Source organism: Panulirus ornatus, chromosome 33, assembly GCF_036320965.1.
Source record: "Panulirus ornatus isolate Po-2019 chromosome 33, ASM3632096v1, whole genome shotgun sequence".
NCBI lineage: Eukaryota > Metazoa > Arthropoda > Malacostraca > Decapoda > Palinuridae > Panulirus > Panulirus ornatus.
In genome coordinates this window covers 13302094-13314369 of record NC_092256.1, presented here as the reverse complement: position 1 = coordinate 13314369, position 12276 = coordinate 13302094, and the positions used below count along the sequence as shown (strand labels likewise).

At 37.2% G+C, this 12276-nt stretch overlaps 1 protein-coding gene across 1 annotated transcript in view; it reads right to left on the bottom strand.

Annotated features, from left to right (window-relative positions):
* The window catches only part of dock (SH2/SH3 adaptor protein dock), a 103743-nt gene extending 93924 nt beyond the window's left edge, over positions 1–9819 (bottom strand). The window contains exons 1-2 of the mRNA XM_071681644.1: positions 9693–9819; positions 4892–5096 (exon numbers count right to left, since the gene is read on the bottom strand). Of these exons, the coding sequence (XP_071537745.1) occupies positions 4892–5096; positions 9693–9711 (224 nt within the window). The 5' untranslated portion in view covers positions 9712–9819. The remainder of the gene's footprint in view (positions 1–4891; positions 5097–9692) is intronic.
* Between the last annotated feature and the right edge of the window lie 2457 nt (positions 9820–12276).

Genomic DNA, 12276 nt, shown 5'->3' with positions numbered 1-12276 from the left:
GATGTATAATGATGCTCAATATTGCACTCACAATCAGTAACCCAATGGTACGAAAGACAAGGATGGTTCACTGATTACTTGAATTTAAGGCCTACCGGCTGCCAGGCCCCCGTGTCATTCCATACAAAAAAAGGTCGAAACAAAAACTAAACACCTTCTTTAGGTGTTAAAACATAGGTAATTCTGTGATAGTTAACCCTCCCACTACACACATGAACTTTGCATGCATGATAGAAAAAAAATATTACTATCGAAATCAAAGGATGCATTAAGTACAAGAATGAACACATCCGGGGCCCAAAACTAATAATATCATTACCTGTAGTAACAAATACACTATCAGGTATTCAGTGGGGAAATGAAAAAAAAATTGGCCTGAACAAGTACCTACAAACTGTATATCACACCAGCCAAGACGTGGTGGTTACGTATGCTTAGGAGCGGCAGTCTCCAACACCTTCAAACCCATCGTAAAGAAAGGTATCCCGGGCCAAGCAGTTGCACCAGTCTCCTGCAGATTCACCATACACTAGACACGCAGGTCTTATGATGGTAAGCAAATGCTCAGCTTTAACTTACTGTTGCATGCAAAGCCTTCGCGATTTACACCCACACGCCAGCATAGGTGACGTCACACACACACACACACACACACACTTCTACCCCAAACATCAACCACTGGCACATAAATATATCTAACATGCCATAAACACCACATACCACTATAAAGGATAATCCCCTTACCCATTCAACTTTAAAGTTCCCTTGTCAATACACCACTTTAATAACTCGAAGCATCATCCATGAAACACTTGTACCGCCTGCACTGCGGTACAATTTTTGGGTAAACAATACGAATAGGTAAAAATGGTAATTTGAAAATAACAAGAGACACCTATATAAAGTTCCAAGGTCAACGGCGAAACTCTTTTTTTAAGTTATGAGCAGGATTAAATTCAAAGTTAAACCTGTTTTACAAGTGGCATAAGAACCACACTAGAGCTATTGGTTTATGCTATTCCATTCTTTGGATGAAAACACCAGTTTAGTTTCATGGCCAAACGATAAATTTTCCTTGTATTATAACGCATATCAAGTTACCAGTTAAGTTTATATCAAGAGGAATAACAACCAAAACCTAGTCATAAATTACACTTGTCTTCCCCCTTCTTTAACACTGTATATATGTATCATGTCTTTCCTCTTATTTATGTACACACACACACACACACACACACACACACACCAAACAAAGCCAGGTATCCATTTATCGACCAGCTCTGAGTAAAGGATGAACACCTGGGTTAAGTGAAGGCCAACTGCCATTCCCATGATTCGAACCCATGGAGGTCCGACCCCGGGCTGGCCCGTGCTAATTCATGGTCAGTAACTAACCACTACAACAAGGAAGCCCATTATATTGCTGATCAATATAAACATTATACAAGGCCAATAATAAATTCATCTGATTATCTTTCACAGAGGATGCAAGAAAATTAGATTTTCTGAAAGCAATCTGATGGATAAGGTGACAAGGCATTGCCAAGCTTCTTGATTCTGTGTTTATATTGCAGAATACTGTCATTACAATGTCTGGTGCTCTACTGAAGTGGCTGAAAGACATAAAACCACTACTTCCACTTAGGCAACTCCTGCCTCTCTCAAGTACACACTTCATGATCGTCTGTAAGACCAACTTTACGAGCCCCCCCTAAAACGACCAAAAGACCTTTCAGTGGGTCATGCCAGTTTGGGAACCACTCCTCCAACAGCCATAATACCTAACTACCTACTCTAACATAAATACAGGCTATCATTTCTATGGACCACAAAATATGTTATATCCTTAGCATCAACACAACTAACTCCCCTGCTACACACAAAGAAAATCACAGCCATATATACTAACAAGCACATATTACCTTTCATCCACCAACGAAGCCACCAATCCTCACGCACAAACGGGTAAAAATAGCTTTTACCCAACACAATAACGTACCAAAGCCACCTAATAATTATTTCAGCACACCCAAATAAACCCTTACAAACACAAACATAAGTAACTCTAGTACACACACAAAATCAGGTAACTTTAGTACACACAACAACATAACTAACTCTAACACACACACACACCGACACAACTAACTCCAGAACACACACATATACACAATTCTAGCACACATACACCAACACCACTGATTCTTGCACACTCATCAACACAATTGACTCTGATACACACTCCAACAGAGTTAACTATAACACAAACAAACAAAAACAGCTACCTCTAGCACACACACCAACACAACTAATTCTAGCACACTCATCAACACAATTAACTACAATGCACACCAACATAGCTAACTCTAGCACACACAACACTACAACTAACTCTAAACACGCACACACACACACACACACACACACACAAACACAACTAACTACATCGTACACCTTAACACAACTAATTCAAAAACACACACCAATGCAACTGTCACACACAATAACAGAACTAACTCCAGCACACACACAAACACACTAACACACACACAAACCAACACTAACTCTAGCAAACCAACACAACTAATTAGGTCTTACACACACACACACACACACACACACTAACACTACTAACTCAAGCACAGACAACACATCTATCTCTAGATCATACACCAACATTACCAACTCTTAACACACACACCAACACAACTAGTTCTAGCACACAACCACACATCTCATTCAAGCATACACAATGACACAACTAACTCTAAATCAAACACTAACATTACTAACTCCAGCATGCATATGAATATCACACTATCAAAATTCCAGCACTATAATGACATCAAAACACATAATTCTAACACACACATAGACACACCACAAGAAGTACCTTTTGCACAAACAGCCACACAGCTACTTCTAGAAAACCCTATTTTCTCTTATAATAATTTGAGGTCTCAACTCCCTCCACAGTTCAGTCAGAGATCAAGTCGAACTATCCCACCTCTGGATATCAGGCTATTTGAGGTTGCATCCCATTGTCTTAAATTGCCTCTACAACCTGGTAGGTCAAATATGTTTTTCAAATTCCACAACATAGTCCATACCGTTTCTAATAATCAGTTGTAGTGGGCTGAATACTTTCACCCCATATGATTACAATGGAACTTTTTCTTGACAGGTTCTGATTTAAATGGTGAAAATGTACTGTCTTGCTGTCTGTCATGTAAACAAAACAAAAAAATGTATTACTGGGAGTAGACTGAAAACTAAATTTTACAAGATTTTCCATGGGTAAATTATGCTATATTCTCTTGTCTCAGTACTTGTAGTTACTCCCATAAGATTTGATTTTGGAGTCAATGCAGGCTGTACATGGTTCCTTGCTCAAGTCTAATTTAGCAATTTCACCTATCTAAAAAGATGATGTCAGCACACAACAATATTCTTGTTGTGAGAATATAAATGCTCTAAAGAGTGCCATCACTGTTTTTACCTCTTGGCTTGAAGGTCTGCCAAATCCAGAAAGACTCATTCACTCTCTCTCCCCTTCCCCATGTCTTTTCATTCACTTAGCCCCTCCTTCCCTTTCCTTGTCTGTCTCTCTCTTGCATATATAAAGATTGATGGAATACAGTAAAGTATAAAGTACGGTATCAATCCAGTGTGGTTTCATAAACATCTTAATTTTTCTTGAAAAAATATCAAGCTTAATGGTGGAATGAACATACTGGAATTTTCCAAAAAGTTCATCAAATTGCAGAATAAATTCAAGCAAGAATAAAATCTTTATAAATGAAAACTAAATTGCAACATAAATCTGGAATGAACTTCCAACAGCATGCTTATGAACAAAACATATAGTACATGGACAATCCATTGTATTTTCCTGTGTCACATGCACTTATCAAATTCATGTGCAACATCAACTGGATTACCAATTTCAATCTCTATGGGATTTAAAGTCCATCCTAATATCAACAGATGAGAAATTCTGCCAACAACCAAAACTAACTCCCCTACTAGCACAGTGCAACAGCAATGTCCTTGACTGCCCCTCTAAACCTGTCATCCTGTGTTTAATGGTATAATACCCCCCCTCACTACCTCCACCCTCTTCCCTCTCTCATCCCCCTTATCCTCTTGGGATAGGTGACATTTGCATGACAGAAACAGCCCTTAAACTTTCACTATCAGTAAATACTATGCAACAATTTATGTGAAGGTGCACTTTCTTGTTCCATGAGTTACCAAATTATATACCAGCACTGTCCATTAAATAGACATGCCATATATGAAAAAAAAAAATCAACTTCTTTCTCTTGTGCATTAGACTTTCCACAAAAAAAAAAAACACTAATTCCTATCAATTCATTGCTGCAATAATCTGAAGATGTTCTGTTTGGGCAGGCACCTAAGCCAAACAAGTTAAACTTGTTCTATGTGACCATGATACATTAGCATTCATATTCTTTATTCATACTTTTGTTGACTGCGAACACTTAATCTTTTCAGGTAATCCATGTTCCATAAAAAGCAAGTTCTCGTTTTCCACAGAGAATACCTAAGAAAAATTTTATATATATATACACATATATATATATATATATAAACAAAAATAATAATGATGACAATCATTATGCTGTAATAATAATAATAATCTTTCCATTCCTGTAAAATCATAAACTACAGTCAATGACATAAGACATTTCAGATGAGTCCACAATTTGAGTGCACATTAACAATGATGTACATAAAAATTGTACACACAAAGGACACTTGAGAGGTATGAGAAGACTTACCTGCTGTGGTTGTTTGCCACTAGAAAAAACTGCACTTACCTCTTTAATACACATGAATTCTCCTTTCGGCAGCTGTTAACACTTACCTATCAAATATGGATGGTTTCTCCTTCTTGACATAGTTGGAAGGGACATAGCCAGCCTGGTTACGATTATTCATAACCCGCCACCAATGCTTGGAGTCATCAAGAAGAAGCAGTCGTTCATTCTTTCTGAGGTCCAGCTCATGGCTACCCTGTGCTGAGTAGTCATACTTCGCTGTCACCCAGCAGTCCTCACCCACAGACTTGCCTGTTTCAAGGTAGAAAGACCATAGATAAAACTCACTGACTAAAGCCTATAATTGTACTGAAGCATGTTTCCTCATTCCATCACAAACAAAAATTACAATCCATCAACTTACAAATGAAGGCCAAACATGCAAGTGCACATATGCTCAATTATTGATGATAATGTCAGCAGTTACGATAGCAAGAAACGAGTAAGACCTTGAGTAAAACCCTGGATTGTTTATCAACTAAAAGATAATATTTAGTCTGACTGGAGAAAAGCAGTGGTTGCAAGACCAGTACACAACCGCAACATGACAAAGAATGAAAAACTGTACATTACAAAGGGGTATTAGTTAACACTGGGGTTGTGTTCCTGGAAAGAGTGACTAAGCAAAATAGCAGAAAGGAAGTCCATTTTATTATAGGCCCATATGTATAAAGGCTAATTACATTCCACAGGACTCAGTCAGGAATACTCTTTTTAACTTTCCATAAAGGCAATAGGAGCTGATAAAAAGAACAGTATACAGAATACAAAAATGTTATTCTTCTAAAAAGTACTACATAAATAGCAAGAAAATTTTTCAGATACGGTCACGAACCTTCCTTATAAAAGTAGGTTGTAGGCCATCCGCCCAGCCACTTGGGAACTGTTCTCTACCTTTGGATCATTGTCACTGAAAATAGTCAGTGCTTCTTTCATAAACTGGAGAGCATGTTACTTATGCTTTTTACATTACCAAGTACAATTCTTATTGTTGTGGGAGGTAAGCCGTTTACCCAGTGTCCATTGCTTACATTTAATTTTGCTTGGAAGGAACTTATTTTTCTTTATTTTTACTAGTACAAGGCTCACTTATCATTTGCTGACTGTTTCTGACTCATGACTTGGGAATTACAGTCATAAATCATGACTTGATTTGAATATTCTAGCAATTTAAAAGCAGAGTTTAGCAAATTAGAGTGTAGCTATTCCCTGACTGATAAAGGACATTAAAGTGTGATATCAAATGAAACAACTTTATACAGGGCCCTCTGTATCTACAGAGACGGGAGAAAAAGTTATATTATGATACTTTTCCTGTAATACAAGAAATCAGTCAAAAATCAAAACTACTGGGATATGAAAGCAATGAGAATTTACTCTCCAGAATCCAGACGGGAGAAACACATCATAATTCCCATATGAAAAATCCTGAACGGCATAGAAATCTGACAAGTAGAAAAATACCATAACTAAAATAAAGTGCAATAAAAGTGAGTAGCTACAGATACGAAAAACTAAACTCCAGGGCCAAAAACCATTCACCTCACTACTTACAAGTACCAGTGTTCAAAGTTTAAGATAATGCCAAGTACAAAAATACTGGAACTAATGAACATACTGCATATCTAAAAAGTTTGCCTGACAAGCATGGTTGAAACTATATGAGCCATGGCCTCAAACAGGCTTCCTGGTTCAAAACAGAACTGTTGAAGTGGATGAGCCTTCAAAAACAAGGGCAAAAGAGCATTTTAGGGGCATGCCTTTACTTTTTGATTGATATCAATGGACCTCACACCAAATTAGTTAAATTCACTTACCAAGATAAATTTCAACATACAAATGTGAACAACTACTTTTTACATGGTTTAAGTTTTTGCTTTTTTCTTCTCATACTTAACCTATACAAAAGTATTGTATAAGTACTGTACTCCAAATGCAAATGCCTACTTCAAAACTTATTCTCCTAACTGAAACAAGATGCTTTATAAAAGTCTATATCATCCAATAAATAACTGCACACCCTTAAAATACTATTACCATATAAAAGAGGAGAGGTAGGGTCAGGTAAGAAGACATGTAAACTAGGGAAGGAATACCACCATGGATGTCTCACTAAATCTGAAAGAAAACAGGAATCCAAATTTCAGGATTTAGCTAATATCTGTTTTGGTAATTAAGGCAATGCTGTAGGAGTTGATGCACTGCAGCTGAGAAACTGTCTGAGCTACTTACCGAATATGTCCCTCACCTTTTCCTGGCTTTGGTGGCTCATACATCTAGAATCATGCTTACAAGGTCACTCATCTGACTAGTCAATATGTTTGACTGTGGTATGTAGTCTACATCTTGGCTGATCAGGTATTTGCAGATATCTATCAGATAAATTTTTCATGTTCCCTTTGGGTGGTCCTCATTTTGTATAATACTTCTAAGCACATATGAATAGTTACAGGGCCTTTTGTTTGTACGGGTAACATCTAATGCATTTATGGCACGTTTTTATTATTAATATTATGCCATGTTTTTTATACAGGACATGTCATCTTCAGCTTTTCAAAGCAACTCCTCTTGCTCAAGTTATCACTAGGTGAGACTCTCTTTCATGAGTAAATACTTTCACAACAGATGTCAGCAGGTGAGCCTCTCTTTTACAAGCAACCACTCTTGCCAAGTTGTCACCAGGTAAGTCTCTTAAGAGCAACTACTCTCACTCAAGATGTCACCAGGTGAGACTCTCTTTTGAGAACACCTACTCTCACTCAAGATTCTCATGTTACCAAGTGAGCCTCTCTTTTACAAGCAATTACTCTTGCTTAAGATGTCACCAAGTGAGCCTCTCTTTTAAGAGCAACTACTTTTGCCCAAGATGTTACCAGTTTGGCATCTCATTTCCAAAGATATTATGGCCAAAATGTTGTTAAAGTTGTCAAGGTTGCTGTTATTAAGCAAGTGACAAAACCTGCAGTTTCAAGAGTGTGCCAGCACTTTCTTTACCTGATATTGAATATGTTTGATGCTAAAACCCTCTTATTCTGAGCCCAGGTTTCCAAACCACAGGAACATTTGATAGAACCAATGGCAATTCTGCATTTTAAGGAACTAAATTCAGTAAAGCCATATTCTACATTTTACATTTCTAAATCACATAAAGAATCGACTTCCATAAAATGCTAAATCTGGACTACTAATCTATTTGCAAAAGATAGAATTGCCAAATATGGTTCAACATCTCACTAAACTTGCTGGGCTTGCCTTTCCTTTGCCACAGAAGTTCGATTAGATACAAAGGGAATAATTCTTGTTGTTCCAAACTGATGTGCATGTTTAAGTTTGGTATGCATCTGCATACCTTCAATATGACATATTAGTATGGAAATTGGGGTGCATTGTATTGATGAAGTGTTGGTTATGTACGACTTCCATTTAGTGCTACCAGGTGTTGACAGGTATACAATACATTATAAAAAATAAAAAATCCTTAGCTGTCGAGATTTACGATTCTATTGAGACAAATGCTTTACACAGCATAATGTAGACATGGAAAAAATATGACTATACTTAAATTCAGTTACCTAAAATGTAGGACTACACATTCAACACCAATTCTTAATTCATAACTTGTTGTTGCAGGTGCTTAGGAAAGGGACACATCACCCAGAGAGTAATAATGAAAGTGCCACTCTTGCAGAGAACATATGTTAAACCTGGTGAAGTCTTCAGGGGCATTCTACCCCCACAGCCTAGACCCAGCCCAAGCTGCTGGGCTGGATCATTGGTTGACCAAGATGATGGAAGCTGCAGCCCTCAGGCCTACATAGCACCCATATCCTGGCTGGTCTGGTATACTTTGTAGGTACTTGTCCAGAGCACTCTTAAACTTCTCTACTGTGCATCCCATGCTGTTTCAGATGCTTGCTGGCGAGGTGATGAAAAGAACACATCTTGTGGATAACATTTTAACTATAAGAAGTCATAGGCTTGTAAGTCAGCATATAAAACTGTTGCAAGTGCTAGAATTCCTATGACATTATAATCGTGCTCGGATTCCTATGACATTATAATGCTGTCAGTGTGAAGGAAAATCTGGAGCGTATAGAATATACAAAGATGGAACAGATTCATTTATCTACGACCCAAATAGAGACAAGTTGACAAGTATCCATGATAGCTTATGACTTAAGCAACAAACTGGGATCCAATACTTTGCTATTTAGATGGTTAGGCTACCCGTTCAGATTTAGAGGATATTGAAGTTCGATCCCAACTGGATAGTTGCATCTTATTTGCCTCAATAACCTGCAAAGTTATTTATGGCTGTCGTAATCTTAAGGAAGAGAAAATACTTGGAACACTATGCAGAACATTTATTAGTAACAACATAATGTTCCGTTTCGCATCTACAATAATTAAATCAATTGCTAAACTTTCTTATCTATCATGCTTCATTAAGTGGTGTCCTTCTTCAATAACACTCCTTAAGTGATTCTGAATTAAGTGGCAAAGCTTACTGACCGTCTGAGAGAATGAATGAGTTACTATTCTGCGATGTCAAAGGTCAAACTTACCCCTATATAAAGGACAATTACCGAACGTATATAATCTGTTTCACAGTTGTTAAACAAGTCAAGCAACTTTATATTTCACAGCACCCGAGACGCTGCACAGTGACAGTGCTATAAAGAAACAATAGCACAGTACACTAAATGTAGCCCTAATAGCAGAGTGGAGTGATTCATCTGACAACAAAAACACCAGCATCTTCCCACGCCTCTAAATTGTAGTCTAGACACATTTAACACTAATAATACGTCACAGTTTGATCACTTTCCAGTAATATGCCTTACTTACCTAACTTTAAGCTCGACATGGTTACAACATTCCTAATAATTCACTGAAAATCGCACAGCTTAATACATGTCACTGTTAGATGTTTGGATAATATAATAAACACTAAAACTCTAGCAGACAAAATTTATGACCATGAATTGTCGCTCACAACCAACGCGGAACAATACTGAACACTCTTAAAAGGTGATTGAGGCTACTATAAACCTGTTTTAACATAGCGATGCGTTTCTGTTTCCGAAACTCTTCATCGATATTATACCGAGTATTTTCCTTATAACAACTTGATTGCCAATGGAAGCAGATGTTCCCGAACTTTTCATAATCGATATTGACAGAAGGTATTGATATGTCATATTTAGATATATCTACTGAGCAAGATAAACAAATCACAAGATGGTAATATCAAACTCAAAGGATGACTGGTTGCTCGCATCTCAAATGCTTCAAATACCAGGAAAGTTATTAATGGCAATAAAAACTTTAATGGAAAAGGGATTATCGATATTACCAGATAATTTTTGGTAAGTTCCCAAAGACAGTAACAAGAGAATATGACGGTATAAAACCTAACAAAGTTAGCTTGAACAGCCGCTACTTGCTAGAAAACTTACCCATTTTCTTTTATGTCAAATTCATAGAGGAAGAAAAGTGTTCCAATCTAGGAATGCGATCCTTAGTATATAGAGTTTCATAGCTTTTACTATGCATATATATGCATTAGTAGTCTTTAATACTTTTAGTAAATGTAAACATTGATAACTTTAGAGGTAGCTATTGTTTGCCTGAACCAACGTTAAGCAGCAGGTGCTTTTCCATTGATTGTCAAAAAGTATAAGGTCTTCCACTTAAGTAAACAGTCAGCGTTGGAGAGACGACGTAAGTATATGTTCTGATGCATTGTACCATTTTTTTTCTGAAGACTGTGGTCGAAATATGCATTTTCTTAAGCTGAGCTTTTGTGGCTTGCTTCTTGTGACCAACAGAGTAGATTCTATTTCGTCTACCTTGACTGACAGCAATGCACTGGGTCGTTCTTGTTTAATGGGCAAATTGGCCATTCAGTAGGTTGTTAGAAATTCAAGTGTCTCGGTGTCAATTTTCTTTCCTGAATGCTTCAGTCTATCAATCCTAATGTGTTTCTAGGTCACTGGTATTATGACCTAGTCTTAAGAGTTACTTCCCATTTTAGAAGCTAGGAACTGGTAATCGAAATGATAGTGAGCTTTTTACAATAAGAATAAGTTCTGAGAGGCAAGCATTGTACAGTTATTAAGGTTGTAGTTTAGGAGCACCACAGAAATTGTTCATGGATTTAGAAGAAATGCATAATAGTGAATTGAACATAATAGTAAACGCAATTGAAACCAGGGAAGCATAATTTGGAGCATTATTTTTATTCTATGAGTTATGAATGATGGTGGGGATTCCTTAGATGCCCCTGAAAAATATGGGTCAGCGTTAAACAAAACTAGAAATGAACAAAACGCATGCAAACCTCACCACATTTCACTAAGGGGGAGATTTATCTTGGTTTTTAATATCATAGTATAAATTTACTAGCAACGTTGTTTTAATCCCTTTCAAGTTATATTGGTTACTTATAATGGGAAGAATCAAACACAGCAGACAAACTTCACAACACCTGAATGCATAGAATGCCATTAACATTTAAGTATTTTTCAGATGACATTAAAAATGGTAGATTTAGATTATCTGTGGAAGTTAGGTAAGGCTTTCATGGGTTTTGGTGTCTGTGTACTCCTGTAAGGTAAAGCAGTTTTCCTTTTTTACTATTCTCATGACCTTTACATTGCTTGCAAACATATCCATGTAAGAGTCCCATACCTTTTAAGTCATTTGCATAGATCAAGAAGAGTATTGATCTCAGGACAGAAATCTGCAGCACTTCACTGGTAACCTTGATTCATTTTGGGAATGCTTCTCTGAGATGTGTTCTTTGTTCCCCTCCACCTAGATAATCAGCCTATTCATTGAGTCATCCCACATATTCTTATTTCTTGTACTTTTTGTACCATAGAGAAGATTTTTGAATCAGTTTCTGGCATTCACACTCTCTTCTTTAGACCATTCCAACCATCCATGAATGTCACACTAAACCAGTTTACCCTATCATCCTCTTTCTTAGCTTATGATCACGCTGATTTTTATTATCATCATTATTCCTTTGATTTGGGAACTTTAAGGCTCTTAGGTCACCCCTGTTTCTTCTCTCCCTGAAGGTAAACAGCTATACAACCATCAACTTTCATTACACATCAGTACTTTGAATTTCAGTACCATCTTGGTTGCTCTTTGAATTTTAGTACCATCTTGGTTGCTCTTTGAAGCTCTTTCAAGAGTTATACAGTGGGTTACGTGTTGTCAGTAGGTTAGGCTAGGATGTATGATTTGGTCGTGAAACCATAGAAAGGTCTGTGAGGCGTGTTTGTGATTAGTGGGGCCCTGGTTTCAATGCATTACACATTGCAGCTAGAGAGTTAACGTGAGTTAATGAGGCCATTTCCTCATCTGTTCCTTGCACTTCCTCGCTACCAAGGAAAATGGCAAACAGGTATGAAAAAAA